Raw genomic sequence first — 27,572 nt, forward strand, 5'->3', positions numbered from 1 at the left:
ATGATAACTTCTTTACTCCGACTCCAGTCAAGAATCTGACCAATGGCAAAACTCCAACTGAGGATGGAGGTTATAATAACATGTCAGCTGGTGGGGATTGTGATAAGACCTAAAATATGGAATGTTCGTTGAATGACACAAAATTACAAGGAGAAAATTCTGCCCCATTGCGACTTCTCCTATCACAAGCCCCACAAGGACCGCCCTCGGATTGAATTAGAGCATTCTGTTCAAGGAGCTCTGACCTCATGCCCTTGTTTGAAGTACAGTTAATGGGAACAGCTGCTACCTGAGAGAACTCGACGTGTCGTATCGTCCTTAACTTCCAAGGTTAGCTTCTGAAAGCGACTCTAAATCTGTTGCCGACATCCGCCATAAAAAAACAAGAGTGACAAACAATTAACCAATCAGTCACATGAAGACGGAAATAGAGACAACTCTGAAACGTCGTATATGTTAAATATGCAATGGAAAATGCTCAACAACTGGCACAAAACCTTTGTAGAATCGTAACTTTAAAAGTTTTATGTTTAAGAAATAATCAGTAGTCCGTTGGTTCGAACGTTTTTGTACGCCCAAGAGGATGCGATTATCGACAGTCCCTCCGTCTTCTGTCTACTCCTATGTCACGGTATTGATAGTAGAGACGTCGTACAACGACTTACGTCCCGCATAGCAGTGGAGCCCCTGCCAAGATGTCGCTGCGTGCCGGTTAACCCTTTGAAGCCGAAGATCGTCTGAATATTATATATGAATTCAGTCCGTACCGCGAAGAAAACACTACACCTCACCATTACGAAAATCAGCTGGTTAACCCTTTGAAGCCGAAGATCGTCTTCATAATATTTACGAATCCAGACCTTACCGCGAAGAAAACACTACACCTCACCATTACGAAAATCAGCTGGTTAACCCTTTGAAGCCGAAGATCGTCTTCATAATATTTACGAATCCAGACCTTACCGCGAAGAAAACACTTCACCTCACCATTACGAAAATCAGCTGGTTAACCCTTTGAAGCCGAAGATCGTCTTCATAATATTTACGAATCCAGACCTTACCGCGAAGAAAACACTTCACCTCACCATTACGAAAATCAGCTGGTTAACCCTTTGAAGCCGAAGCTCGTCTTCATAATATTTACGAATCCAGACCGTACCGCGAAAAGAAAACACTTCACCTCACCATTACGAAAATCAGCTGGTTAACCCTTTGAAGCCGAAGCTCGTCTTCATAATATTTACGAATCCAGACCGTACCGCGAAGAAAACACTACACCTCACCATTACGAAAATCAGCTGGTTAACCCTTTGAAGCCGAAGATCGTCTGAATATTATTTACGAATCCAGACCGTACCGCGAAGAAAACACTTCACTTAACCATTAGAAGTCGAATCAGGCGGTACCACATAAGATTTAACAAAAGAACATCCCGGTCAAAGCCTTAAACAATAACTGTATACACATCACGCAAAATTGTGATGAAATTAAATTGTAGAGATAGGATGGTTCTTTGAGCAAAATAACATTTTTAACCAGGGTTCAGCAGACACGAATCACTCCGTCTTGACAGTGCACGCGGGGTACAACCTCAGGCACTCTTTTTGTTCCTGGCCGTCCCTAGCTGCTTGGACGTATCGCTGAAACCGCACTGAGGCTGAATTGGGTACAACCGGCTTTTGAAGCTCATGAGCGTCCCTGTAACAACAACAACACGCCCCCGTCAGGACACCAGAAATGCCATTCTCAGAAACCACCACCTACACCAAATGAACAACCAGACACCACATAACAAGTATATATTAAATCTTGTCCGTCTAATCACAATAAATTCTTATTAAATATTAAAATATTACAATAATTAACATTTAAAATATTTAGAATATTTAAATGTTAATTATGATCCCAACATTTCAGTTTTTAATTAATATATAATAATATATATTATATTAAAATAATAAATTGAATTAATTTCTGTTTAGCTCTTTAAATATGTATATAATTTGTATTTATTATAATTTGTTACCATCAACCCTTATTCCTTGATTTATTTGTTGTCAACATATACATTTCAGCCTGAAGCCATAATCATTTTTTTTCATTTTTTTTTAAATATTTAAAATATTTATATGTTAATTATTGTAATATTTTAATATTTAATAAGAATTATTGTGATTAGACGGACAAGATTTAATATATACTTATTATATCACAATATGACGCAACTTTACCATCTTACCACATAACAAACAAAGTAACTAATTAGTCTGCGCTTAACGAAGGCATCTGTAGTTGACATGCAATGCATTTTGATCAGTTGCGTAAGAAATACATCGTTTCTGAAGCTGATATTCCGTCATCAGCTTCGGGTATGAAATCCACTGTTCGGGCTCCACGAAAATCTCTGGAAAGCTCGGAGAAAAAAAGTGTTTGTATGCAAACTTAGCAGCTAACATACAAAATAACTATATAATATGCTTTAACACCATTGTTTTTAAACTTTGCTTTAGAATACGCCATGATGAAGGTCCAAGAAAACCAGGCGAAACTGAATGGGACACATCGGTTTTTGGTACATGCTGATGACGTAAATATATTTGGGGGTAACATAAATACCATAAACAAATTTGTAGAAGCTCTAATTAATGCTGGTAAGGAGATTGGTCTAGAAGTGAACAGAGAAAAACTGAGTATAATTTGACGTCTCGTCACCAGATTGCAGGGCGAAATCGTAACACAAAGATAGTTAATGGGTCCTTTGAAAATGGGGCAAAGTTCAAATATATTGGGGCGACGGTAACAAATCAAATTTTTATTCATGAGTAAATTAAAAGCACTTTAAATTCCGTAATTCTTACAACCATTCAGTTCAGAAATCTTTGTTTTTCGTCTGATGTATAAGAACGTAAGGATTTTAATATACAAAATTATGTTTCCTGTAGTTTTGTATGGGTGTGAAACTTGGTCTCTGACAGTAAGGGAAGAACGTAGACTGAGGATGTTTGAGAAGAGGTTGCTGAGAAGAATAATTGGGCCAAACACGGAGGAATTACTATGAGGCTGGAAAAAATTGCATAATGAGGAGTTTTATAAGTTGTTGTCCTCGCCAAATATAATTAGACTGATGAAGTCAGGGAAGATGAGATGGGCAGGGCATGTAGCCCGCATGGAAGAGATGAGTAATGCATGGAATGCACACAGGTATTGGTGGGCAAACCAGAAGGAAAGAGGCCACTGGGATGACACAGACGGAGGTACGGACCAGTGACGGGCTCCTGTAACACGGAAACAAACCTTAGGGATCCGAATTTATTGAATGCCTGAGCGATTGTTAGCTTATCGGGAAGGAATCGACTCCATAGAATTAGTAAGCATAATATGTAATTACCGAATTAGCCAATGAAAATATAATCAAATAAAAACTAATAACGAAGGAATTTAGTAACACAGCAGTTAACCAAAGAAATATGTACCCAGCCAAATACTTAACCAACTTTGCAAGAACAAACAAACTATCTAAATACAGAAATTAACCGTCTTCGAGCCCAACTAGAGAAAAGCTTGACTAGCGAAGTAGTTTCGGTGCTGTAAAGACGTTCCAGGAAGACATAAACCACGGACCAGTTGTCCTTCCAACAGCGATGGCTGTTTCATAATTCATTCAACTGTGAATAACCTGACGGTTGTGTTACGTAAGCGTTTGCTGTAACCCCAATCACGTCGCAATGCTGGTAATTCCTAGAAGCAAACATCGTCCGAAACGGGTCTGTCGCCTGTTATCCTCACAAGATAACGGGACACCGCCTTCTTTTTGTGCTGTGTTCACATAAGTAACACGTCAAAGTGAAACTGGGTTGATAGGTTTCTAGTGTTAACTACGTGTTGTTACAGGAACTGGCGTAATGGACATTCTTCGAAAGACTTTGTAGCTCTCAGCTTCAAGTGTGGAAGCAACCCATATTACCGGCTTAAAATGTTGGGACAGAAATCGGCTGTTATATGTGAGATTCTTCGTGATTCTCCTCAGACAAATACCGGGGACAGAACTTAAAAATCAGGTTTCGACAATTCATTCCACATCATTTACAATTTAGCACGCAATAATCAATTATCCGAGACGCTACTGTCTTAAGTAACTGGCGGTGTCTTTAAGGAAACCATAACATATAATTTTCTTCTCTATCTAAGCCTCTATATGAAGACAGCCATTTTATTACATACAAGGGTTAAATATACATATTTACTTTACGAAACACATTTTTCGTCGTTTTCAAATCAACTTTCGTTTACATCAGAAAATAATAATTAAGATATTAGATATTGTAGATGCGTCATATTGTGATTTATATAGTATTAAAAATATATTAAAATTAGCCGTCAATCACAATATAATATTATTAAAATAGAAGAAAAATGAAGACTAAAAATTATTAAAAACCAGTAAAAAATCAGTAATTCAGTGAAAACTTTAAATACATAACACCTGATGATGGCTATATATAGCCGAAACATGTAGTGTAAGTTCCACATGTAAATCGAGTACTCGATAGGGAACGTAAAATTTTAATAATATTATATTGTGATTGACGGCTAATTTTAATATATTTTTAATAAAATAATAATTGTTTTAACCTCTAATTATCATCTTAATAAACTCGTCAAAATGGAAATATAGTAATGTCATTGACAACAGATATTGACAGAAATAGCACGTAAGAAAACCAAATGAAAAGTATAACCACGAAAGAAACAAATTAAAAAATAAACTAAGTTAGAAAAGAAAGACAGAAAAGTGAAGGTTCCACTTCAGAAATTTGTAAGCCTCCCTGATTGGTATTATTGATTATATTAAATAACAACATAAAGATGCTGGGTTACAAATAGTGGCACTGTGGTCATACAAGACGGAAAGAAATACGAACAAAAGAAGGCTTGATTATTGTAAGAAACTGAAATAAGAATTTATATCTTAATTGCGTCATGTTTGTGTTATATCAATACATATATTTATTTTTCCAGTCTATACACAAAACTTGTTTTAAAATAATGTTGTTAAAATTATTTATAACATTTACAATATAAATTGCATTATGTTATATTTTATGGAGCTTTTCTGTGCCGTATAATATTACAAAAATATTAAAAAAAATCAATAAACGCAATGCACAAAAATGTACAATAGTTTTTAAAAATGTATGAATTGATAAGCCTGAAGATGATGTGGTAAACATCGAAACATGTCGTCAAAATCAAAAGCGCTGTGATAAATGTAATATTATACGACACAGAAAAGCTCCATACAATATAACATAATGCAATTTATATTGTAAATGTTATAAAAAAATTTAAACAACATTATTTTAAAACAAGTTTTGTGTATAGACTGGAAAAATAAATATATGTATTGAAATAAGAATGAATGGTGGGACATGTAGCATGCATATGAGAAACAAGAAATGTGTACGAAATTCTTATTGGATCGAAACTGACCAAAACTAAATTGTCGCGACTGATTTAAGCATTAAGGAACTTGATTCAGCAGTTTCTGAAGTCAATCGTACTGAATATTGATAGATTCACGATACACTTTGATCAATGCACAGTTACGAGGTTAATGATACCGCGCTCCAACAGTTGTATTCCTTCCTTTCAATTCTCGACTATACCAGCCTGGTTGATTAGCATTCTAGTGACACGGAAGTTTTTTAATGTTCTTGGAACTCATTCAGTTCAGAAGCAGACCATAAACTTTAAATGGCGGACACGCGCAATCCTGAATAGTTTCTGCTATACAAGTCCCAGATAACGTACAGAAAATTCTGTCTAGAATTAAACTTAACGTTCAACAGAAAAGTTTATCTATCGGAAAGTACCTGTGCGCACGGACAACACTGAATATAATCGATGTAAATATTTTTAATGCGGAAACGGAAATGAGAAACGTAACGGAAAGTTTTTTTTTTTCTGAATTGTATTCCATTCATGTACACCGTCTGAGCAGAAACAGACTGAGTAAAGATTAAACCCAGTTGTAGATAAAACACATGTAGACTATTTGCTGGAGGCCGAAAGCAATAGTCAGCTTCTCAATAAATACTCCGTTGAACCTAGAGTCAGTTACTAGCATGATCATGCCTTGGCCACTCTTAGCAATGCGTGATTGGCATTCAAACGTTTTCAGGACGTCCGTGTTTTGAGTCACTAACGTAGAATATTAAACAATGTACTAGCTTTTACTAAGAATTACAACTATTACCTGAAGACGGAACCAAATAATAAAAATTGAAGGAACAGAAACTGAGTTAATTTTCCTTGAATTTCCCATCCTCAAATATTTAAAAAGTATAAAAACATTTTAAAAGAAATTTATAGATCTTAGTCAGGTTTCGTAATGACATGTAATAATTTTATGTTCAATTTCGTTTCGAAGAAGGTTGTTAATTTTATATTCATTAGACCTATTCGAACATACGTGCATAATATACATTAATTTAATCCTACGCATGTAAAAATAAAATTCACTGTAATCCGTCCAGTAGTTTCGAGTGTGAAACATGCGAACGAATAGACGGACTTTCCTATGCGTGTTCATTTTACATACACAAAATTAAATTTGTTGTTGTACGTCTTATTTTCTAAGGTTGTGAATCTTAATCTCCCACTTCATGGGAAGAATAGTAAATTGAGGTTATAAGAGAATACGATGCTCATTAGAATATTTAAACCAAAGAGACACGAAGTTACAGAAGAGTGGAGAAAGTTACATATCTTTCACTTTTACCCCAAAATTATGAAGATAAATCAAGAAATATGTAAACAGAGTGGCGTGTAACTTGAATGAGAGACATCGTAAAGTTCTGGTTGGAAGACTCTAGTCATAGGCATACCGCCGACTGAGGATAAATATATTAAAACAGAATGCGGATAGGACACACGTAACAAGGCTAGGATCTTGTGACGGGATTTTATGAACACGGTAATAATGAACCTCAAGGTTCCATAAAAGTCATGGAACATACTGGATGGCTTAGTGACCATACGTTTTTCAAGAATGAATGTGCTGTAGGATTTGAATTTTTCATGGCGATGAATTTGAGGATGGCCGTCTTCTGGGTTGTAGCGCCGTGTAGTCTGGTAGAAGTTTACCGACGTTACAGAGGTCATACTGCCTCCATCATCAGAGTATGAAGATTTCTGTCTTCTGGGTTGTTGCACTTTGTAGTCTGGTCGATGTTAACCAACGTTTCAGAGGTCATACTGCCTCAGTCATCAGAGTATGAAGATTTCTGTCTTCTGGGTTGTTGCGCCGTGTAGTCTGGTCGATGTTTACCGACGTTTCAGAGGTCATACTGCCTCCATCATCAGGACGATGAGTATGAAGATTTCTGTCTTCTGGGTTGTTGCGCTGTGTAGTCTGGTCGATGTTTACCAACGTTACAGAAGTCATACTGCCTCCATCATCAGAGTATGAAGATTTCTGTCTTCTGGGTTGTTGCGCTGTGTAGTCTGGTAGATGTTAACCAACGTTTTAGAGGTCATACTGCCTCCGTCATCAGAGTATGAAGATTTCTGTCTTCTGGGTTGTTGCGCTGTGTAGTCTGGTAGAAGTTTACCGACGTTTCAGAGGTCATACTGCCTCCGTCATCAGGGCAATAACCCAGAAGACAGCCATCTTCAATAAATGTGCTGAATTAAGACAGTTGGAATTCATTTCATAAGTTTAGTTCAAATAACCGCTTCGTGAATTTCAATGTTTTAATTTCAGTACAATTGCTTTTGTACTGTTGTACAGTTAAAACTTTACGAACGCAGAGCTTTTGTGAGTGACACTTGGAGACTGTATAACGGTGACACAAATTTTCTTCTCTGCTCGATGTGATCAGTCTCGCTTGGTGTTGAGGGGCGTAACGGAAACTCCGTGTCAAGGTTCAGAGCAGATCAACAATTGATCTTATTCTGTGAAACTGACACACCAGTTCATACCCGTATGTCTGTCCAAGGTAATTTAATGAATAACGTCTGTCTTAGATGGACCTGTAACACTGTTTTGTCGGCTAGCATTCGGTAGCCGACATGGTACAGACTTCGAATTTTCTGTCCGCCATGAACAGACGTTTCGGACAATGGTACAGCGTCTGGCTTGCTTTCGAGAAGTATCTGGTTCAGATGCCAAAGGAAAAATGGATATCGCAAATGCAAATTTCACTGTTTATCTCACTTCGCCATGTAAATTATATATTTTTGTACCTTAGATTAGGTCACAAACTTCAAACCAGCGACATTCGGTCTTGGAACGTAAATATTTATTTAAGGGAAATATATTCAGATAAGTAATAACCAATAATTTATCTTACAAATTATCTAATTAGGTTAGGGCATCCTTCAGTCTTCAGGTAAAAACCATCATCCTAATTTTTTTAAAAAAATATATATAAAACGTGAAGATGGAGACAGTTTTCAGCCTACGAAATGTCAAGTTTCAATAAAAGAAGAAGATATAAGTTTGTTACGACGTCTTCTCCGAAGTTCCCATGTGCTACGTGTCATGACTTTCACTTGATCATTCTAATATCATTTTGTAAAGACTATAAATTATGAATCTCTTCAACTTGTAATGTATAAGCCTGTTGCAACTGAGTGCTTTTACTTCGTCTCTGTTAGCTGAAACATTGTTACCTTAAACATGGATATTATTAAGATAGTGTAATTGCGTCATATTGTGAATATTATATCAATTATTTATTTTAATCCGTCTGATCACAATATAATTTTTTATTTAAAATTTCTTATAATTAAGATAATAAAATATCATTCATGTTCCATATCGATTGATCGATTTACATTTCGGAACATTTACACAACATGTTTCGGTTTTTATAAAACCATCATCAGGTGTAAAATATATCTAAGAACTTAAAACTCAATTATGATTTCTGTAGTATTATCTTAATTATAAGAAATTTTAAATAAAAAATTATATTGTGATCAGACGGATTAAAATAAATAATTGATGGATATTATTATAGGCAAAATCCATCGAATTGGATTTATTTAGACAATCCGTTTCGGAAACGTTTCCGACCGATTTTATCTCGTTCTAGGGGGCCCAACTAAGTAGAAACTTTTCCTACATTTGTATACCCGCAGACGAAATCAGATACAGCGTACGAAAAGTTTTGTTCGCATGAAATCAAGATGTCCATAATAATAGTCACGTTTGTAAGATTTGAGTTTTTCACGGTGGTAAGTTTGAAGTTTGCTATCTTCTGGGTTGTTGCGCCGTGTAGTCTGGTAGAAGTTTACCGACGTTTCAGATGTCCTTCCTGCCTCCAACATCGCCCTGTCTATGCAGGCAGCAAGGACAAGGACCGCTAAAACGTTGGTAAACATCTACCAGACTACACGGCGCAACAACCCAGAAGACAGGAATCTTCATACTCATCGCCCTGATGATGGAGGCAGTATGACCTCTGAAACGTCGGTAAACTTCTACCAGAACACAAGGCGCAACAACCCAGAAGACGGAAATCTTCATACTCATCGCCCTGATGATGGAGGCAGTATGACCTCTGAAACGTTGGTTAACATCGACCAGACTACACAGCGCAACAACCCAGAAGACAGGAATCTTCATACTCATCGCCCTGATGATGGAGGCAGTATGACCTCTGAAAGGTTGGTAAACATCGACCAGACTACACAGCACAACAACCCAGAAGACAGAAATCTTCATACTCATCGCCCTGATGATGGAGGCAGTATGACCTCTGAAAGGTTGGTAAACATCGACCAGACTACACAGCGCAACAACCCAGAAGACAGAAATCTTCATACTCATCGCCCTGATGATGGAGGCAGTATGACCTCTGAAAGGTTGGTAAACATCGACCAGACTACACAGCACAACAACCCAGAAGACAGAAATCTTCATACTCATCGCCCTGATGATGGAGGCAGTATGACCTCTGAAACGTCGGTTAACATCGACCAGACTACACAGCGCAACAACTCAGAAGACAGAAATCTTCATACTCATCGCCCTGATGATGGAGGCAGTATGACCTCTGAAACGTCGGTTAACATCGACCAGACTACACAGCGCAACAACCCAGAAGACAGAAATCTTCATACTCATCGCCCTGATGATGGAGGCAGTATGACCTCTGAAACGTCGGTTAACATCGACCAGACTACACAGCGCAACAACCCAGAAGACAGAAATCTTCATACTCATCGCCCTGATGATGGAGGCAGTATGACCTCTGAAACGTCGGTTAACATCGACCAGACTACACAGCGCAACAACCCAGAAGACAGAAATCTTCATACTCATCGCCCTGATGATGGAGGCAGTATGACCTCTGAAACGTCGGTAAACTTCTACCAGACTACAAGGCGCAACAACCCAGAAGACATCCACCCTCGATAGTCACGTTTGTTGTAACACACGATCTTCAGAAGCCTTAAGATGCAACGTTGTTGCTTTGTAAATATTAGTATTTGTTCTGAATGTCGAATTAGGGATGGTTCTATTTGCTTTCGAAAGGGAAACTGTTTGTGAAACACGGTGTAGGGTGTAGACCTGTTCGAGTGGTCGGGTGAATTGGGTGTGAGGGGAGGGTGACTATTTCCCCTCAACCGTTTCACATTTAGTCAAGAACCATTTCATGTTGTGGTAATTTTACATGAGGCAACATGTTTCAGTTGTTGGTTATTAACCGTAATGTTACATCGTTGAGGTATGTTTTGGTTCTCGGCGTATTAATTCGTTTCTACGGTGTCCTTTTGCGGAATTAATGTAGGTATTTGTTCCAAGTTTATGAAATAAATATACGTGAAGTCTGTATGTTTTGTCCCCGAAACTAATTTATAATTCTAATAAAATTTGGTTTTACATATATGAACTGAAAAAAAATTGAGCATATGTAATTGTTGATACTTTACGGTCAAATAACTCATATTTCACATGAAGATCTAACAAAATTAAGATCTATAAATTTCATTAAATGCAGTTCACTCTAAAAAAAATTTATTTTTGAGTAAAATATAGGTCTCTTTATAACTTATGTTTGAATTATGATGTATTTAATGATATGATAAATAACATTTAAATGAACATAAGGGCCATGTTTTTTTTTCTAGCAATGAAGGGGATAGTACGCCTATTGTAGTGTGATTGCCTTACCTGTGAGTCGTACCAACTGCAGGGAAAAAAAAATGATTTCTTAACTTCCCATGACAAGGCGGCTACGTTTCTCCAAGAAATATAGAAGCATAGGGAAACAAATACTTGAGCTCTGAAAACTATTAGTTACATTCCGTGTTGGCAAAAGCTTCCAGTATCACGTCGACTACCTGCTCTAAAAACCAAAAGGAACTAATGAACAACGAACTAAGACCTCAGTTCCTACTATTCACGTCTTTGTGGGTCTCTGAGTATTCAACACTTCTCAATAGCTTTCACAGTTCATTTCATCTACTGGCAATAAAGCACTCAATGGTTTCCTGCCATATGCTCCAGTTGAATAGAAGAAAGAAATCCAGTAGAATTGTTTTTGTGATATGGACTCCCACTTAAAAATCTTCCTCCACGTTTCCAACTTCTTTGTTGCGAGGTCTACGAAGTAATTACTTACTCGTAATTAAGGCCATTCATTACGTATGAACGGAATATTCTTTTCTTTTCTGATAACTTCTCAGTTGCACGTGTTACAGCCACAGAGCCTATTTGCCAGACGATCGTGATGTGGAATGATTGGGTCGTGGTCTATTTTAAAACTAGTCTGGAAGCCGTAATTAAAACACATTTTTCTAAAAAATTAATATGTTTTGTCGACGTTTCAGATGTTCTAACTGTATTATTAGCTTTTAAATAAATGTTATATTCCCTGCTTTCGCCTTAACTTTTCGAAAGAATTTCGGGTTAGCCTTTGTGTCCTGAATGCTGAGAAAATAATTCCCTTAAACTATAAAAGCTTCGTCCAACTTTACACCTTATTAAACTTACAAGACATGCATCACAATCATTACCTGCTGAGTTCTGCCGATATCAAGTTGCTGTGGGGACTGAATCGGGAAGGAGTCTTGTACATGCTGCACACCAGTCTTTCTCTGCACGCCTCCTCGTTAAATCCAAGCTGTACGAATACGTTGTCCATTTTCTGCAATATGGGGCTGTAGAATGGGTCATACGCCACCTGCACTGTAGTGCCTTCAGCTGGAGGCCTCGGTGTCAGGTTTTTGAGTCTCAGTGCCTCTTGCTGTCTTAGAAGCTGTTGATATTTTTGTTGTTCCAAAAGTAACTGTTCTTGGTGTAGTTTAGCTTGTTTATTTTCAGCAACAGCTGTGGGGTCTACTACTCGAATTGTTTTGTGTTGCTGAATACCACCGTGGCCTTCAAAGTGAATATTTTGCTGTTTGTTATTTAGCTGATGAAGTAAGAGTTCCTGCTGTTGGTTACTGACGTAAGGAGGTGAAGGATACTGTTTCGGTGGTGAGATAATATTTGGATCGAATCTGGCAGGAGTCTCTGGTTTTGGAGGAAGAAATATACTCGCAGGTTCAGTAACAGTCAATGCACTTCTGGACACTCTTTGGTCGTCCAGAAATTGATCGTACGCACTGTATGCCAGCGACTGAGAGTCGGAGTTGAGCGCCGCTGCAGGAACATGAAAGGCACCCTTAGACATAAGCCCCCAGCTCTCCAGTTCATTTTTCTGTGTTGGAGACAAGTACTCGTTCCGGCTGGAGATATAATCCGGAGCAGAAGAGTCCCAGCTGTTGGGTCCGTAGTGCTGTGGCGGTGGTGACTGATGGTCGACGTGAACGGTATGGGAGTGATCAACATGGACAGGTACTGGTACGGGAACGTGGTGGTGGTGATGAGCGATCTGCAAAACGTAAACAATCACAGGTAACAGAGATATATTTATCATTTGGTTATGACGTCACAATTTTTCAGATAGGGGATGGTACGTTTGGTTTAGTTCAATAAGTAGTCACGGCCAAGAGACAAGGTGTGGACCTCCAGTTTGGAGTAAGACGTCAGAATAATCTCTCACCGTAAATAATGTATAACAACCTTGAAATACCTGAAAAGACCAAACTGAAGTAATACGTTATTTTTAAAAGTATATAACAAGGACCTTTATAATTAATACTCTTCACTGTATTTTAATGCACAAGAAGTTTAATTACTTCCTGTTCTACTAACATTAAACTAGAAACAGTTTCTAGGTAGGAATTATTACAGATTAATTCTACTTGTGGAAATCTTGCGTCAGTGGGCATGCGTGAATATCGCTTATGTTTTATTAAACTAGAAAATAATTACTAATAACCTGTCATGTACCGGTACCTATTAAATTTCATGGAGTGTGCCATTTACAAAATAAGGAAGAGATAAGTTGGATTATGGAAATTAAGAGTTAACGTTGCACAGTTAACACAGTTTAAGGTGGCCAGTATTTTTCAATGCATGTCGTAATATAAAAATTACGTCAAAATCCGTTAAGTTGTTTTAGAAATATAACACGTAGACACAACTGATCTCCCCATGCAGGTATTTTAATTTATTCACATTTTGCAAGAAACATATACAAATAAGACTTCAAGCTTTCAGAGTAACTAAAAGTGGTGAAACTTTTGGGGCGATCAACAATGCCAATTCGTATATAATTCCCTGAAGATTAGACAGAATAAGTATTTGGAACGTTGAATTTCTGCTACGAATTCACGAATCTGTTCTGCAGATAAGAATTCAGTAGTAACGTAAACAAACGCAACTCACCACTGAACTAACTCAATTAGATCAAGTTCTCTTCGAGAATCAAACATCCCTTCATCCAATCAACAGACTCCAGACTATGTAGGAACTCCAAACTTAATTACCATATTCAAAATATTCAGACAAAGGACACTAACGTGAGCCAGTTTAATCCAATCCTCATCATGACGCCCAACTATTTAAAAGAAAAAATTAATTTTGTTTTTCAAGCTGTCTGTACTCTTTGGTTTCTGGTCTGAAGTGTTCTATAAATTTATTATTTCCCCGCTCATCACATACTCCTTCATTTTGTCGTCTACAATATTTGCAGCAAAATGTCTTTTGTGTTCATGAGGCCTGCGTGTACTAGCCATTGTTTCTCAAGGGTTTGACCTGTAACTCAGCATTCCATGGTGCTTAGACACAGTGTCTACTTTAGTTTTTGCATTTTCTGTCGTCTTAATTCGTATGAACATCTTGGCTGCTTGAGACTCTAGGTACTGGAACCTTTGCAATTCATCTTATAGGGAGCCTCAAGGAAAATGCAGAGATCTGAGGTCTGTTTGTATGCCAATTCCCTTGTCCTTTATTGCCAATTCCTCGATGTCTGATGGTTGTAAGATCAAACGTACCGGCGGTATGCGGGGAAACACGACACAGACGCTTCCGTCTTACACCTCTGCAGAAGTCAAAGCCGTCGTACCATTACAGTTAATTCAACGCATCAAATTCGCTTTCGGACAGCCCCATTTTCGATCTGGCTATCATGGATTGGAATTCTGTCCTATTCAATAGGTCTGGATGAATGTCGAGCTACGAACGGAGTTCGTGTCCAGATAATAACACTGTTGATCCTAATACACGATTTGCTCTGTTCTTCTGTCTTACTGTAATTAGTAAAAAAGTAAAGTAAAGTTTGTCCCACTATACGCCATGTAGGCGCTTGAGGGGAGTGGAGGTATAGCTCCTCTCTTCCTTGACCCCGGCACTAGATGGGGGTGAGTGGTCAGCATCACGCCCCGGCCGGCTTTACCCCCGGGAAAGGACCCCGGTGCCCATTGTAGAGGAGGCTGGGTGGGCCCCAGAGGCTAGAGGAAAAATCCTCTGCCCCCGTCGGGGATCGAACCCCGGTCGTCCAGCCAGTAGCTAGTCACTATACTGACTGAGCTATTTAAAATAACAGAAGTGTTTTATAAAAAAAATTCCGAATAACCTTTTTCTTTTTTTAAAAATTTAGGACGTGTTTACAGTTTTTCGAAGTGAATGACAGCAAAGCGTTTCCTCGATTTATTTTTCTCCTACGTTCATCAGAAACCTCATTTCTTTAGCAGACGACGTGGCCCAGGCATTTTAATAGGTAATTTTAAAGAGAAGAGACCGCTATCAAGATATAAGCTTACGCGGAAGAATAACGTTAATGTGGACTTTAAAAAAACTATAAAATAAGGCGTGGATTAGATTAATTCGGCTCAGTATAGGTTCCAATGGCGGATTCACATGCATACCATTCGTTCGTTTGCCATAAAGTATCAGAAACTTGCCCGTTCTTTTCACAGAAAAGACTCTGTTCAGTGGATTTGTTTATTTCCACAAAAGATTACTTTAAATCTGGACCACTTCGTGTCATGTTAATCGGTTTAGTTTCATTCTTTTTTCCGTGGCCCTACTTTTAATATAAGGCCAAACACGTACTGGTATTAATATTGTTACTGCCTTTATTATGTGACAGTCTGCGAAAGGAATTAGGAGCAAGACCATAAGTGAGTATGGTTGTTGAAGTGACACCCTTTCGGAGTTGTAATGCTATCAAATTACAAACGTAAACAACTTAATATGCTTTACCCACATCGGCACTAGAATATTTATTATTTGTATAAACAAGTAAGCTCTCATGTTCGCTGTCTTCTAGGATTTAACTAGTGGTATACTAATCGCAAGCTTCGACACACTAACGTACCGAAGCCTACATTCCGGAACCATGTTACAGGCTAACTGCAATTGTTTTGCCGGAATCAGTTTTGTGTTTGTGAACTAGATCCGTGTCCTAGTTTTAAAGTACGTTTGTTCGAGGGCTGATGGTCAGTAGAATTGTAGGTGGTGAACCCCTGAGTCTGAAGCCAACAGTCAATCGATATTATCACTACAGTAAGAACCTCATATCAGTGACAACAAAAGATGGAATTATCCAAAAACGATGGTTGAGTTAGCTGCCACGTAAAACGAAAACATACATCGGTGGAAGAATGATATTAAAATGTATCTTAAAAATAATGATATGAGGGAACGAATTGGATTCAAATGGCTCATGACAGGATCAAGTGTCGAACTGTTGTGAACACGATGTTGCATCGTGTTTTCTTCTGTTTACACAGGACGATTCTAAATTATATACCACGAAAGATACAGGAAATCCAACATAACGGTAAAAATAAAATGTCAGACAACATAGGTACTTCAATGATTTTGAAAAACATAGTATAAAATTTTAAAATTATCACACCTTGGGTGTTTCAAACGCATAAGAACCTCGTCTGACGTCATACCAACACATGTGCACATAACCTCTGAGGACATTTCAAGCATTTGTTACGACACGTGCAACACGTAAATACTCACTCACATTTCAAACATGCTGTCATTTTATAATCTATTCTTTTGTAACTTTCTATAGAAGGATTTCCGAATCCAAGTTCATAGGATTATTTGAGACGTCCTGGAGGTCCTGTATTATTTATGTCATATTATTTAGAAACACCCTGTATAACAAGGTTTCGGATTAACATGCTGCGTCAAGAACCAGAAGACCGCCATCTGATCGACAAAGCAACTTCTCGTTCTATTGCAATGGGGCAGTTATAATTGAAATAAAAATTTAATCATGTGACCCGACTCACCTGGTGGTGATGATGATGGAATTTTGTGTGCGCTGCGTGGTAATAGGCACAGAATTTGAAGATGTGTGCGAAGGCCGGGAAGATGAATAACAGCAGCTTGAGGAACAGCTTCTTCGCAGTTCCGACCCCAAGAAGCATTGGAACGAGAAACATAAGCTTTACCTTGATCATCTTGATAACCATCAGCAGTGCAAAGAATGCCATCATCAGCTTCTTCTTTTCTAGACAAATCACCAATAAAAATAAATTATTATTGTTATTATTAAATTAAAACATTGAAAGGAGTTCGTGTGCGGACTACTTTGTGAAAGGGAGAAGGATGACTCTACGCATACTTATTATCGGAAGTAGATGGAAAATAGTAGCTAGTTGTATTTTTCAATCGCCCTGCACCAGAAACCCTGTAGACTAGCCGTTCAGAAATGTGGCCTACTTTTCCGACTGAATTCCACCGGTTAATATTATGGCCAGTAGCTAACATAGTAGACCGACTCCAAGAGTAATTTTTGAGGAGTGTACAGTCGCCTTTTTTATTATAAGTGTTCTGTCTGACGACAGGTCCATATGAACAGGATCCTTCCATCCATTTCTCGGACTGGGACCTGTTCATATACGTTCTTGGCAGATGATCCAGAAGTGGTTTGCCATTGCCTTCTTCTGTGTGTGAATGGAGTAATTGTTGGGATGCCACGGAGGAAAACTCCGTGTTGCCTAGACCACGGCCTTGCCCAACACAAGTTATAAATTCGGGCACCGCCGGAAATCGAACCCGAGACCCCCAGGATTACAAGGCCAGCGTTCTAACCGCTAGGCCACCTCATCTTAATATTATTTAGTGTTCTGTCTGACGACAGGTCCATATGAACAGGATCCTTCCATCCTTTTCTCGGACTGGGACCTGTTCATATACGTTCCTGGCAGATGATCCAGAAGAGGTTTGCCATTGCCTTCTTCTGTGTGTGAATGGAGTAATTGTTGGGATGCCACTGAGGAAAACTCCGTGTTGCCTAGACCACGGCCTTGCCCAACACAAGTTATAAATTCGGGCACCGCCGGGAACCGAACCCGAGACCCCAGGATTACAAGGCCAGAGTTCTAACCGCTAGACTTTGATTGCCATGAATAAATATGTTTCTAAATAAAATAGAATTTAATAAACTACAGATCTGATAGGACACTTCCGCATAACCAGTGGTTCTTGCCACATATGACCCTACTCTCCATGTTCTTCACCCCTTTGATATAATTTTTATTTATTATATTCATCGATAATTTGTTATTATTTCTCACTAAATGGTACCTGCACCTTGTCGTGATGGTGGGGCTTGAGTTCCTCAGTGATCCCAAGAGCTACTGGTAGGGCCTCTTTATTTGATTTATATTTCTCTGTTATGTTTCCTTTGTTTTAAATTGACAATTAGCAATATCATTTAAAAGAAGCCAATTGTTTCATTTAATAATTTTTCCCTTTTTTATGACATTTTAAAATTGTACCTCCTATCCACTGTTTTTTTTTTCTTCAAAACTCAAAATTTCTCGTTTAGAATCTTGTCATTCGCAACATAGCGGAACAAATTACTTTTATAGCTATCCTTCTACAACCTTACTGTTTCCAGACTACTAATTTCAACCAGACCATGTCTCTTCTCCCACTTCCCATCAAAGCAAAAATTTTACGAAGGCTTCTGATGGTCTTCAGATCATGTTCTGCCTCTTAATTCTATTCCACTCAGTATCGTCAATGGGATTTTCTTAAAACCTTGCATATCGTGTGGTGTATTGAAATATAAAACATTCATACAAACAAAACTGTTTACACTTTGAAGGACAATTAATGCCAAACATTGTATATGAGTTAATTTGTTTTGCCACTGATGAAGACCTCTTGAGATCGAAACGCGTTTAGCATTAATTGTCCTTCAGAGTGTAAAGAGATTTGTTTGTATGCATAATTGATATTCCTTGATATATTGATTAAACCTTTAACTCGTCAAAGTTACCTGTCTTGTGGCTGTCATAAAATACAAACATATTTACATATAATTTACCTACAGAGTTTTTACATTAAGAACTCGTATTCAGACATTTAATTAAGGTAATTTAAATTAAATACAAATTATAGAGGCAGGCGAAAAATTATTGTGAAATTTAGAGTAGCCTGCTCATACCAAATGTCCGTTAACTAATTTTACGGAGCAAAGTCCTTCTTCATAAAACTAATAGTCGTTTAGCTAGTCAAGAAATTTCTCGTTATTTATAAAACTTCAAGATTCACTATCGTTTTCACATAAAACCCTCGCCACTGATTTTTTTTTTGTGTTAATTGTTAGTAACCAAGTTAAACGACTTACAAGCCTCAGATTTTGTACATTAAGTTTTATTATTGAGTTTTATTTCGCGAGCTAGTAGTCAGGAGGCACGTTCAGATGCTTCTCCTGTAAATTTGGGGGCTATCGTCAAGGCACCAGTTCGCTTCATGGCTGCTTTATATAGAAAACTCGTTGCATTACGTCTAACGTCAAGGTCGTCCTTGAGTTATAAATTGACAAAGATGTAAATACAAGCACTTTGGGCTTATTTTACGGTATTATCCCAAATGTAAATGACTGCAAGTTTTAGTCAGGGTAATTAATCTTTGAGCTGAGATTTTAACCTTGAACCTTCTAAATACGAAGTAGGTATAACGTCAGTGTTCAGCTTCGTATCTGTCAAACAATTGGCCCTAAGTACCACAAGAAGATCGATGTGGAGTGGGGGGGGGGTTAATCTCCATTCATTTCGCCTATGCAATTAAAGGATATAGTCAGATGCACGCTCAAGTGGCTTTCCAGCGGAGAAGAGGGCCTCAGACCCTGTGGCGAAGACACAAATCCACGTCCCTGTCTGGACTCGAAAGTCGGATATTCAGACCACGCCCTTAGTGTAGTAAATTTGAGGTACCAGAATGCGCTATCAAAATTCGCAAATAGTTCGTGGTTACTGAAATACATGAATGGATGGAGAGATATCACATCGTGCTTTGACTGAAGGTAGCCTACAACAAACGAATCAGAATATTTTCATTTGGTAACGCTGTTCATAACGTACATACAACATCCCATTGACCCGGAAGGTTCGATTATGTCATAAAAATCACCAGTGACCTTCCCTTCTTGTAGATCACACCTGCTGTGTTTGAAGTATGTGATTGGCATATTAAAAGTCCATAAGTAATTTCGCTCCAAAGTGGTCAATATAAGTAACATTTCATGTTTAATATGCCAGACTCATATCTACACCCTTTTTACACTTGGTGGCACAGTAGAATGCATGCCTTATTAATTATCTCACTGCACACCGAACCATGTATTGCAAAGTTGCTTGTCCTAACACCGTACGGGACCCGGACTCATGATAAACTGGACACTGTACAACGCGAGGAGAGCGAGGTGGGTGGGAAATGTAGCTCGCATGGGGTAGATGAGAATGCTTTTAAATTTTTAGTTGGGAAACCTCAAGAAAATGCTTAAGTTAAGATGGGAGGATAATATTAAAATGGAACTTACGGAAACAGTGTGGGAGTGTGTAGATTGATTTAATCTGTCACAGAATAATTCCGGTGGCGAGCTGCCGTAAAATAGGGTAATAAACCTTTGGGTTCCATAAGAGGTCAGAAATTTCTTGACTAGCTGTAAGCCTTTCAAAGATTCTGCTACATGAAGCCTGCTCCTTTGAAACAGGCCTTTCCACGCGTTTTCCAGTTGCTTCACAAAGTCAAATTTCATATCACTTTGGACCAGTGTTTCATGAGTTCTCTTAAGTTAGGGCATTTGTTATAGTGAAGTAAAAATTGGCATTTATGTTGAATTTATTTAACACAAATGAAAAAAAACAACTCTGTCGTTCGAGAACTCAAATTAAAATGTGCAGCTGAGCGAAATGAGGGATAGTAATTGGTTCCAAAGCGCTGAACACAATCACCTATTTCTGCAAAATAACATTTATTTTACACCTTTTCAACAGAGAAGATGTGCAACGTATTTAATTATCTGCTTCTGGTAATAATTTCCCAGCGTTCAGAAATTACGAAAATCTTTTCGTTCCTTTGACCATAAAATAATTAATTTTACTACCATCTTTTATTTCACTCACCACCTTCTCTCACTCCCCCTTCCTTGTGTTCTCCTAGCATTCTCTTTGATTCTTCCTTCGTTCATTTAATGTTTTTTTTTCATTTCACTCTGCACGTTACAATATTGAAGAAATGACACAACGGCATTATAGAAACAAGCAACGTTTCGTCGGAATGTCTGAAAGGAAAAGACCACTTGCAGGGAAATGAGTAGACTACACGGAACAACAACCCAAAATACAGCCATCATCTGAATTAATATCGCTTAAGATAAGGACGAGCCGCCACGGTGGTCTAGCGGTTAGAACTCCATTCACACACAGAAGAAGGCAATGGCAAACTACTTCTGGATCATCTGCCAAGAACGTATATGAACAGGTCCCAGTCCGAGAAAAGGATGGAAGGATCCTGTTCATATGGACCTGTCGTCAGACAGAACACTAAATAATAATAAGATGAGGTGGTCTAGCGGTTAGAAGGCTGGCCTTGTAATCCTGGGGTCTGGGTTTCGATTCCCGGCGGTGCCCGAATTTATAACTTGTGTTGGGCAAGGCCGTGGTCTAGGCAACACGGAGTTTTCCTCCGTGGCATCCCAACAATTACTCCATTCACACACAGAAGAAGGCAATGGCAAACCACTTCTGGATCATCTGCCAAGAACGTATATGAACAGGTCCCAGTCCGAGAAAAGGATGGAAGGATCCTGTTCATATGGACCTGTCCTCAGACAGAACACTAAATAATAAATAAATAAGATAAGGACAAGTGGTGGTCTCTTGTGAACACGTTAATGAACCTACGGTTTCCGTAATAGAGAATTTATTGGCTATCTGAGATACTATTAGCTTCCTAAGAAATATTCTGTTGCGTGGTATGCCTTGGAAATCTGATATCTAAGTAATAATCTCTTACGGGCGATGTAATATCTCCGCGAAAGATAAAAGAATCAAACAATAACGAAAGAACATCTTCATAAGTTAATTAATTACAAATTAACTGATTGATTTGAAAGGATGACCAATGAGAGATGTAAAGTTGACTTTGGGGCATGGGGTGAAATATTTCGTTTCTGCCAGAGATGTTAAAGAATTTAGTTCTTACAGTCTGAAATAATTTTTCTGCAAGACAGAAAACGTCATCTTCTTTCCTTCTCTTCAACGCATGCATTAGCAATGTTCGTCATGCATAAAACACTGTTCTTTATTCCCTCTTTCCGGGAGTGGATGTTATAGAGCCGCAGGTCTTTGGGGTCAGTGTACACTTGAACTGAAAGGAAATAGAACACTACAATATTGACTGATTCAACACGCCAAAGCAATATCCCTTATTATTTTTCGGACGTAGTAATTGAAAATAGTACAAAAAATTACAAGTACTACTCTCTTCAAGATAGTAACTTTTAATGCCATGATTTACAGTTCTATACCAATTAAAAACCGAACATTATACAGATCTATTTAATGGTTTTATTCCATCATAACGTTCGCCAAATATTATTACGGCAACCAAATAAAGAAGCATGTTGAGGCAGACGTGTAGATCACATGAAGGCGATTCCGGAATGCATAAAAAATTTGAGTTGGAAATCCTGAAAATATATGAACAATTGGAATACCTAGGCCGAGTTGAGACAATTATAAAGTGTACGCTATGTTCGACAAAGCCGTGTGAGGGCATGATTACTGATTTAATCTGGATAATGATAATGTCCAGTGGCGCGGCCTTATAAACACGTCAATATACCTTTAGGGTTCCATAAAAACGAGCAAATTCTTCATTAGCTTAACGAATGTTAGTTTCTTGAGAAGAGGTCTGCTCCATGGGTTTAGCCATTAATTTAAGTACACTAAATAAGAATATTTAAAAGTGTAACGGTTGCAACAGACGATAACAGAATGATAAGTAACGACTTGTATATCAATTAAAGTAGAAGATGGATTTTCTGTAGAGGGCATGAACCGTCTCTCACATCGCGTATCGTAGATAATTAACAAATAAATTCAGCAAAAATTGCTAAATCAGACTCGATTAAGTGGAAATCTGTCTGCAGAGAAAATTGTTTCCGGTCCAAGAATTCTCTAACAAATTAAAACACTTTTAATACAAATAGAATAAAAAACATCAATTAACAGGAATTTCGAAGATGAATTCGTTCATAAAATTTTGTTCCGTATTGTGCTGCATGGAATTTATATGAGAAGAGACATTCTAGTCATAGATGGGAACGAATAATGTCCGACCTTCCACTAAATATTGGCGGAATATTTTGATGAATCAATAAAAAAAAGAAAAAAGAAAAACTCAAATTAATATATTTAGAACAGATCCCATATATATATATATATATATACACTCACATCTCCGAAATAACTATGCAAATTTAAAAGGAATTTTATGCATGGAAATGTTCTAAAAAAGAAGATACACGGAAAATATCTTTGGAGTTCTTGTCGATTGAACATTGCCCCTACTTGAACTTTATAAAGTTGATATCAAATTTTACGAACTCCCCTTATTCTTAAGAAACTGATACATACATACATATCATTGAGCTCCGCTGGATGTTGACTATATACCCAAAATCCTTGGGTTTGGTTAATATTTAATTACACAGGTTACAAGGAATTTCATATATATATATATATATATATTGATTGTTACTCGTCCTGTAAAGCAGAACAGCCTTCTCTGGAACCTCAATGTTCATTACCGTGTTCACAAAACACATTACTTTCCCTTTCCTAAGCCAAATGAAACCAGCCCATAAACGCAACACTTATTTAAGATCAATTTTGATAGTCTTCTCTTACATGCTCCTGGGTCTGGAGTTCAAACATCGACGTCACATTACTTTAAAATAATATTTACTTGTGAAAGATGTAGATTTATAAATTTTGCTACATTAAAAGTGGTAAGACACTGTTTGTTGAACTTGGCAATGATCACAACTTAAATGGAGCGTAGTTTCACCTCATTACCGAAAACCGGAACTTCTATTTCATTAAATTCTCAAGATAGTGTAATTGCGTCATATTGTGAATATTCTAACAATTATTTATTTTAATCCGTCTTATCACAATATTTAAAATTTCTTATAATTAAGATAATAAAATATCATTGATGTTCCATATCGATTGATCGATTTACATTTTGGAACATCTTTTACACAACATGTTTCAGTTTTTATAAAACCATCATCAGGTGTAAAATATTTACGAACTTAAAACTCAACTATGATTCCATTTGGTGATGTTTCATGCCATTTGTTTTTTCAATTTTGGGCGAGGTGTTGTGTTTTCTTAAATTTTTTATCAGATGTACATATCGGTCTGTAAGTAGAAGATTGAAAGAAACACTAAAGAATTTGAAAGAATTTATAAAAGAATTTTAGAGAATAAAATGCAAAATATATAAATTATAGTTAGAAAGTAGCAGTAAAATATAAATAAAAATAATATAAAATAAAAGTAAATCTAAAATAAAACATACCATAGTTGTAGGAGTGATTCTCAGTCCGAAATTATTTTTTGACTTCAATCATCAAGGTTACGTGACTTTTTTTAGTAGCTGATGTCATTACCATGTGCAGAGAAGTTTGTCAATGGATCTCTACTGAGTACGCTCAAACATTCACCCTCCTCTGAGAATTTCTTTTTGAGAGTTTCCAAAGATTTACTCGTCCGCTGATAACAGGACCCAAGGTACTAGACCGACTTCTAGAATCAATGGATGAAATGATGTATAGTTCAACGCATTCTTAAACTCAGCACTGGACGGGGGTCAAATATCAGCTTCTTGTCTCGTCCGTAAAGATATGAACTAATTTTTGCAACGCTAGCTATCTCCTTATCGGAAAGCCAACTCAGGTTGCCAAGAAATTCCCCGCTCTGTAGGCAGTCAGTAGGTTCATTACCAAGTTCTCTGCTGTTATGCGATAGTTGCATTCACCTAAGACGCCGACCTATAGAAAATCGCGTATTAAAAATAACCCCGGTACCTCCGCAGAGATTAAATTAGTCTTTTGAAAGTTTAAAAGCGCCAGGAATGAAATTGCGTAAGAGTAAACTCGCATATGCAAATGTTTGCATTTCACAAACAGCTTTTATCGATTCATCGATCTCACTGGAGCAAATTCGCGTTAACGAAACACACGTAATTGCAGAGATGACTTTATTTTAAATTTGTATTCAAGATCAGCGATGTAGGAATTACGATTTAGTATAAGAATCAGTAAGAGAAACATTGTAAAACGTTATAAATAATAGTAAAATATATTTTTTCCACTTTTTGAATTCTTGGTTTCAAAATCGGCGTAAATCGAGGGCTACCTGTACTGTCTATGTTCAAATATTCTCTACATCAATTTTTTTGAAACACCGTCAGTCTAGATTCTAGAGGCCGAGCGAGAATTGCTGGAACTTGCGCAAAGGACTGATTTTGGTCGTATGAGATGGACCCGTTGAAAGCACGCGCTAGAGGGGTGTCAGCTTCAGTTGGTCTGTATCTCTACCTGTGTTTAGTTCGGTACGTCACCGCGACCCCCACTACTACTGAATTCCCCTCTCTCGGCTTACACATCACGCATTTAGGTGCCACCAATACTCGCGTGACCTTTACAATGTTCTTTTAGTGGGATAGACATAACACATTATATTTACGATGAATGAATATGGACAAATAATTGAAGATAAGTTGCAAAGAAATGGTAGTGGTCTGTTTAAAATTACTACCGCAGAATTAGCACGAACGGATAGAGCAAAATATGAAATCTCCAAAATCGTATCACCTATCACCAATCTGACATTCCATCTAAGTACCTCCATAATATGAGGAAGAATTCTAATTACGGCAATTGTATTATTGTTATTATTATACTTTTGTATTAGTTTAAAATATATAATAAAATTCAGGTCAATACACAAACTTTATTTAGATGTTAAAATTTAAAATTTAAATGTTAAAATTTAAAATTTAAATTTGCGCCATTCATCACTATAACGATGTTACAATAGAGCGCCTTCATTCACTTCACTACATGTTTCGATGCAAAGCATCATCTTCAGGTGTTGTCTTTTAAAACTACTTTATATTATAATGCATGTCTTTCAATATATTCGTCCGTTTTGTTATTGAAAGACATGCATTATAATATAAAGTAGTTTTAAAAGACAACACCTGAAGATGATGCTTTGCATCGAAACATGTAGTGAAGTGAATGAAGGCGCTCTATTGTAACATCGTTATAGTGATGAATGGCGCAAATTTAAATTTTAAATTTTAAATTTTAACATCTAAATAAAGTTTGTGTATTGACCTGAATTTTATTATATATTTTAATCATAAAACACAAACATGACGCATGTAAACCTTAAATTTTGTATTAGTGTTTGCCTGTCATAGGCTCTTTGCAGTTATTCTAATAAAGGAATTGAATTATTATTATTAGTAGTAGTAGTATTAGTATTTGTAGTTGTCTTAAAACTTACGTTTCTTAAAAAAAATCCGACCTTCTCCCGAATCATTCTTTCCTTGATTTACTTCCAACTTAAACATGGCGCCGCCATCTTCTTCTACACCTTTCGGTGAAATTCGCACTACAGCGCCACCAAACACCATCTCCGGGAGTTGAAGTACCAGATCATGTGTCATAATGAAGTTGACACCTTTTTCATAAAGAACATCGGTCAAACCGCGAAACGAATGGAAAGAACGTTGTTCAGAATTTTCACTGCCGTTGACACTCGTTCTGTTGTCATGGTGATATGATACGTTATTCAAATTTCTGTCGTACTTATTTTCAATCAGCTCGTCCCCACTTTTCGTGAATATTAAGCTATCAGTAACATGGAAATCCCCGTCTGTTACAATTGTTCGATTTAAATATTCAAATACATTTCTTTTAACACAGTTTAATGACGTATTCTTCCCGCATTCACTAAATAAACCGTCCCACACTGAGTTGTCTTCATACAGACTGAATGTTCTGTTGTCTTTTTTAACAGAATACATCCTTGCTACGTCGTTCATGTTATACGGCAAAAATGACTTATATGACAGCATAGTTAAAGAATCCACTATTCTGCCCACAATGTAACCACCATAATTAGTTGTTTTCTTAGGATTATCTATATTGTTTATATCTTTGTCTATCAGACTTTCTGGAGTTAGTTCATCAGACACCGACAGAGTTTCCTTCTCATGTTCTTCATTTCCGTTTACAAGGCACATACATAATGAGACAAGCACACACAAACTTAGTATTAGACACACTGGTCGTCTATGTTGTATCCTTCTCTTCTTAGGCTCCATTTCTGTTTAAATATATTTTACTACATGTGTAAATGATACGGATTACATTTTTATCATCACATATTTATAAGCAATACAGAGGTATGCGTTTTTTTCACATTGTTTCACACGACAGATGTTTAATTCTTTATGTATTATAAAACACTTTGACACATAAAGACGCAGTTCCGCGACCCGCGAAGTACCGGTTCTAGGACGATACTGCAACCAGCATCTACCAGCAACAGCAGCGAGACTAAGAATGAGCACACGTTTAGAGGCTGTCGTTTCTTTTTAACAAAGCTGTGCTCGTTGCTCAGAGGAGTTCATTTGTTTCGGTTCTTCTCCTCAAGGATGTTCAATAGCGTAGCGGTCGCTGTAGGATTTTGCGATAAAATCGACTGTTACACAATGATCTATCTATTAATCTTGTGATCGAAACACATTTTCTAAATTCTCAAATGTTTGTTTTTCTGCGACCTTTAACACTTTATCCAATATCGAGAGCCCCTTT

At 37.3% G+C, this 27,572-nt stretch overlaps 1 protein-coding gene and 1 long non-coding RNA gene across 2 annotated transcripts in view; one reads left to right on the forward strand and one right to left on the reverse strand.

Moving 5' to 3' along the window:
- Positions 1-1,180: 1,180 nt before the first annotated feature.
- Osi17 (DUF1676 domain-containing protein Osi17) lies at positions 1,181-27,298 on the reverse strand. The gene is made up of 4 exons (XM_087350629.1): positions 26,257-27,298; positions 16,660-16,880; positions 12,031-12,890; positions 1,181-1,698 (listed from the first exon to the last, which is right to left on the reverse strand). The coding sequence occupies exons 1-4, from the start codon at positions 27,077-27,079 to the stop codon at positions 1,557-1,559; spliced, it is 2,046 nt and encodes a 681-aa protein (XP_087206755.1). The 5' UTR covers positions 27,080-27,298; the 3' UTR covers positions 1,181-1,556.
- LOC110829473 (uncharacterized) overlaps positions 12,806-27,572 on the forward strand; it is a 414,372-nt gene continuing 399,605 nt past the window's right edge. The window contains exon 1 of the long non-coding RNA XR_015535528.1: positions 12,806-12,913. This is a non-coding gene — a long non-coding RNA (uncharacterized LOC110829473). The remainder of the gene's footprint in view (positions 12,914-27,572) is intronic.

Source organism: Zootermopsis nevadensis, unplaced genomic scaffold (genome assembly GCF_977971745.1).
Source record: "Zootermopsis nevadensis isolate Lab colony 2312 unplaced genomic scaffold, Znev_1.0 Znev_ptg000017l, whole genome shotgun sequence".
Lineage (NCBI taxonomy): Eukaryota > Metazoa > Arthropoda > Insecta > Blattodea > Termopsidae > Zootermopsis > Zootermopsis nevadensis.

Excerpts from the sequence above, each read along its gene's own strand:
- Osi17 (XM_087350629.1), bottom strand. The coding sequence starts at position 27,079 with ATGGAGCCTAAGAAGAGAAGGATACAACATAGACGACCAGTGTGTCTA. Across the intron at positions 16,881-26,256 it reads TCGGATTTTTTTTAAGAAAC|AAAAGAAGAAGCTGATGATG; the intron begins GTAAGTTTTAAG and ends TGATTTGTCTAG. Across the intron at positions 12,891-16,659 it reads TCCATCATCATCACCACCAG|ATCGCTCATCACCACCACCA; the intron begins GTGAGTCGGGTC and ends TACGTTTTGCAG.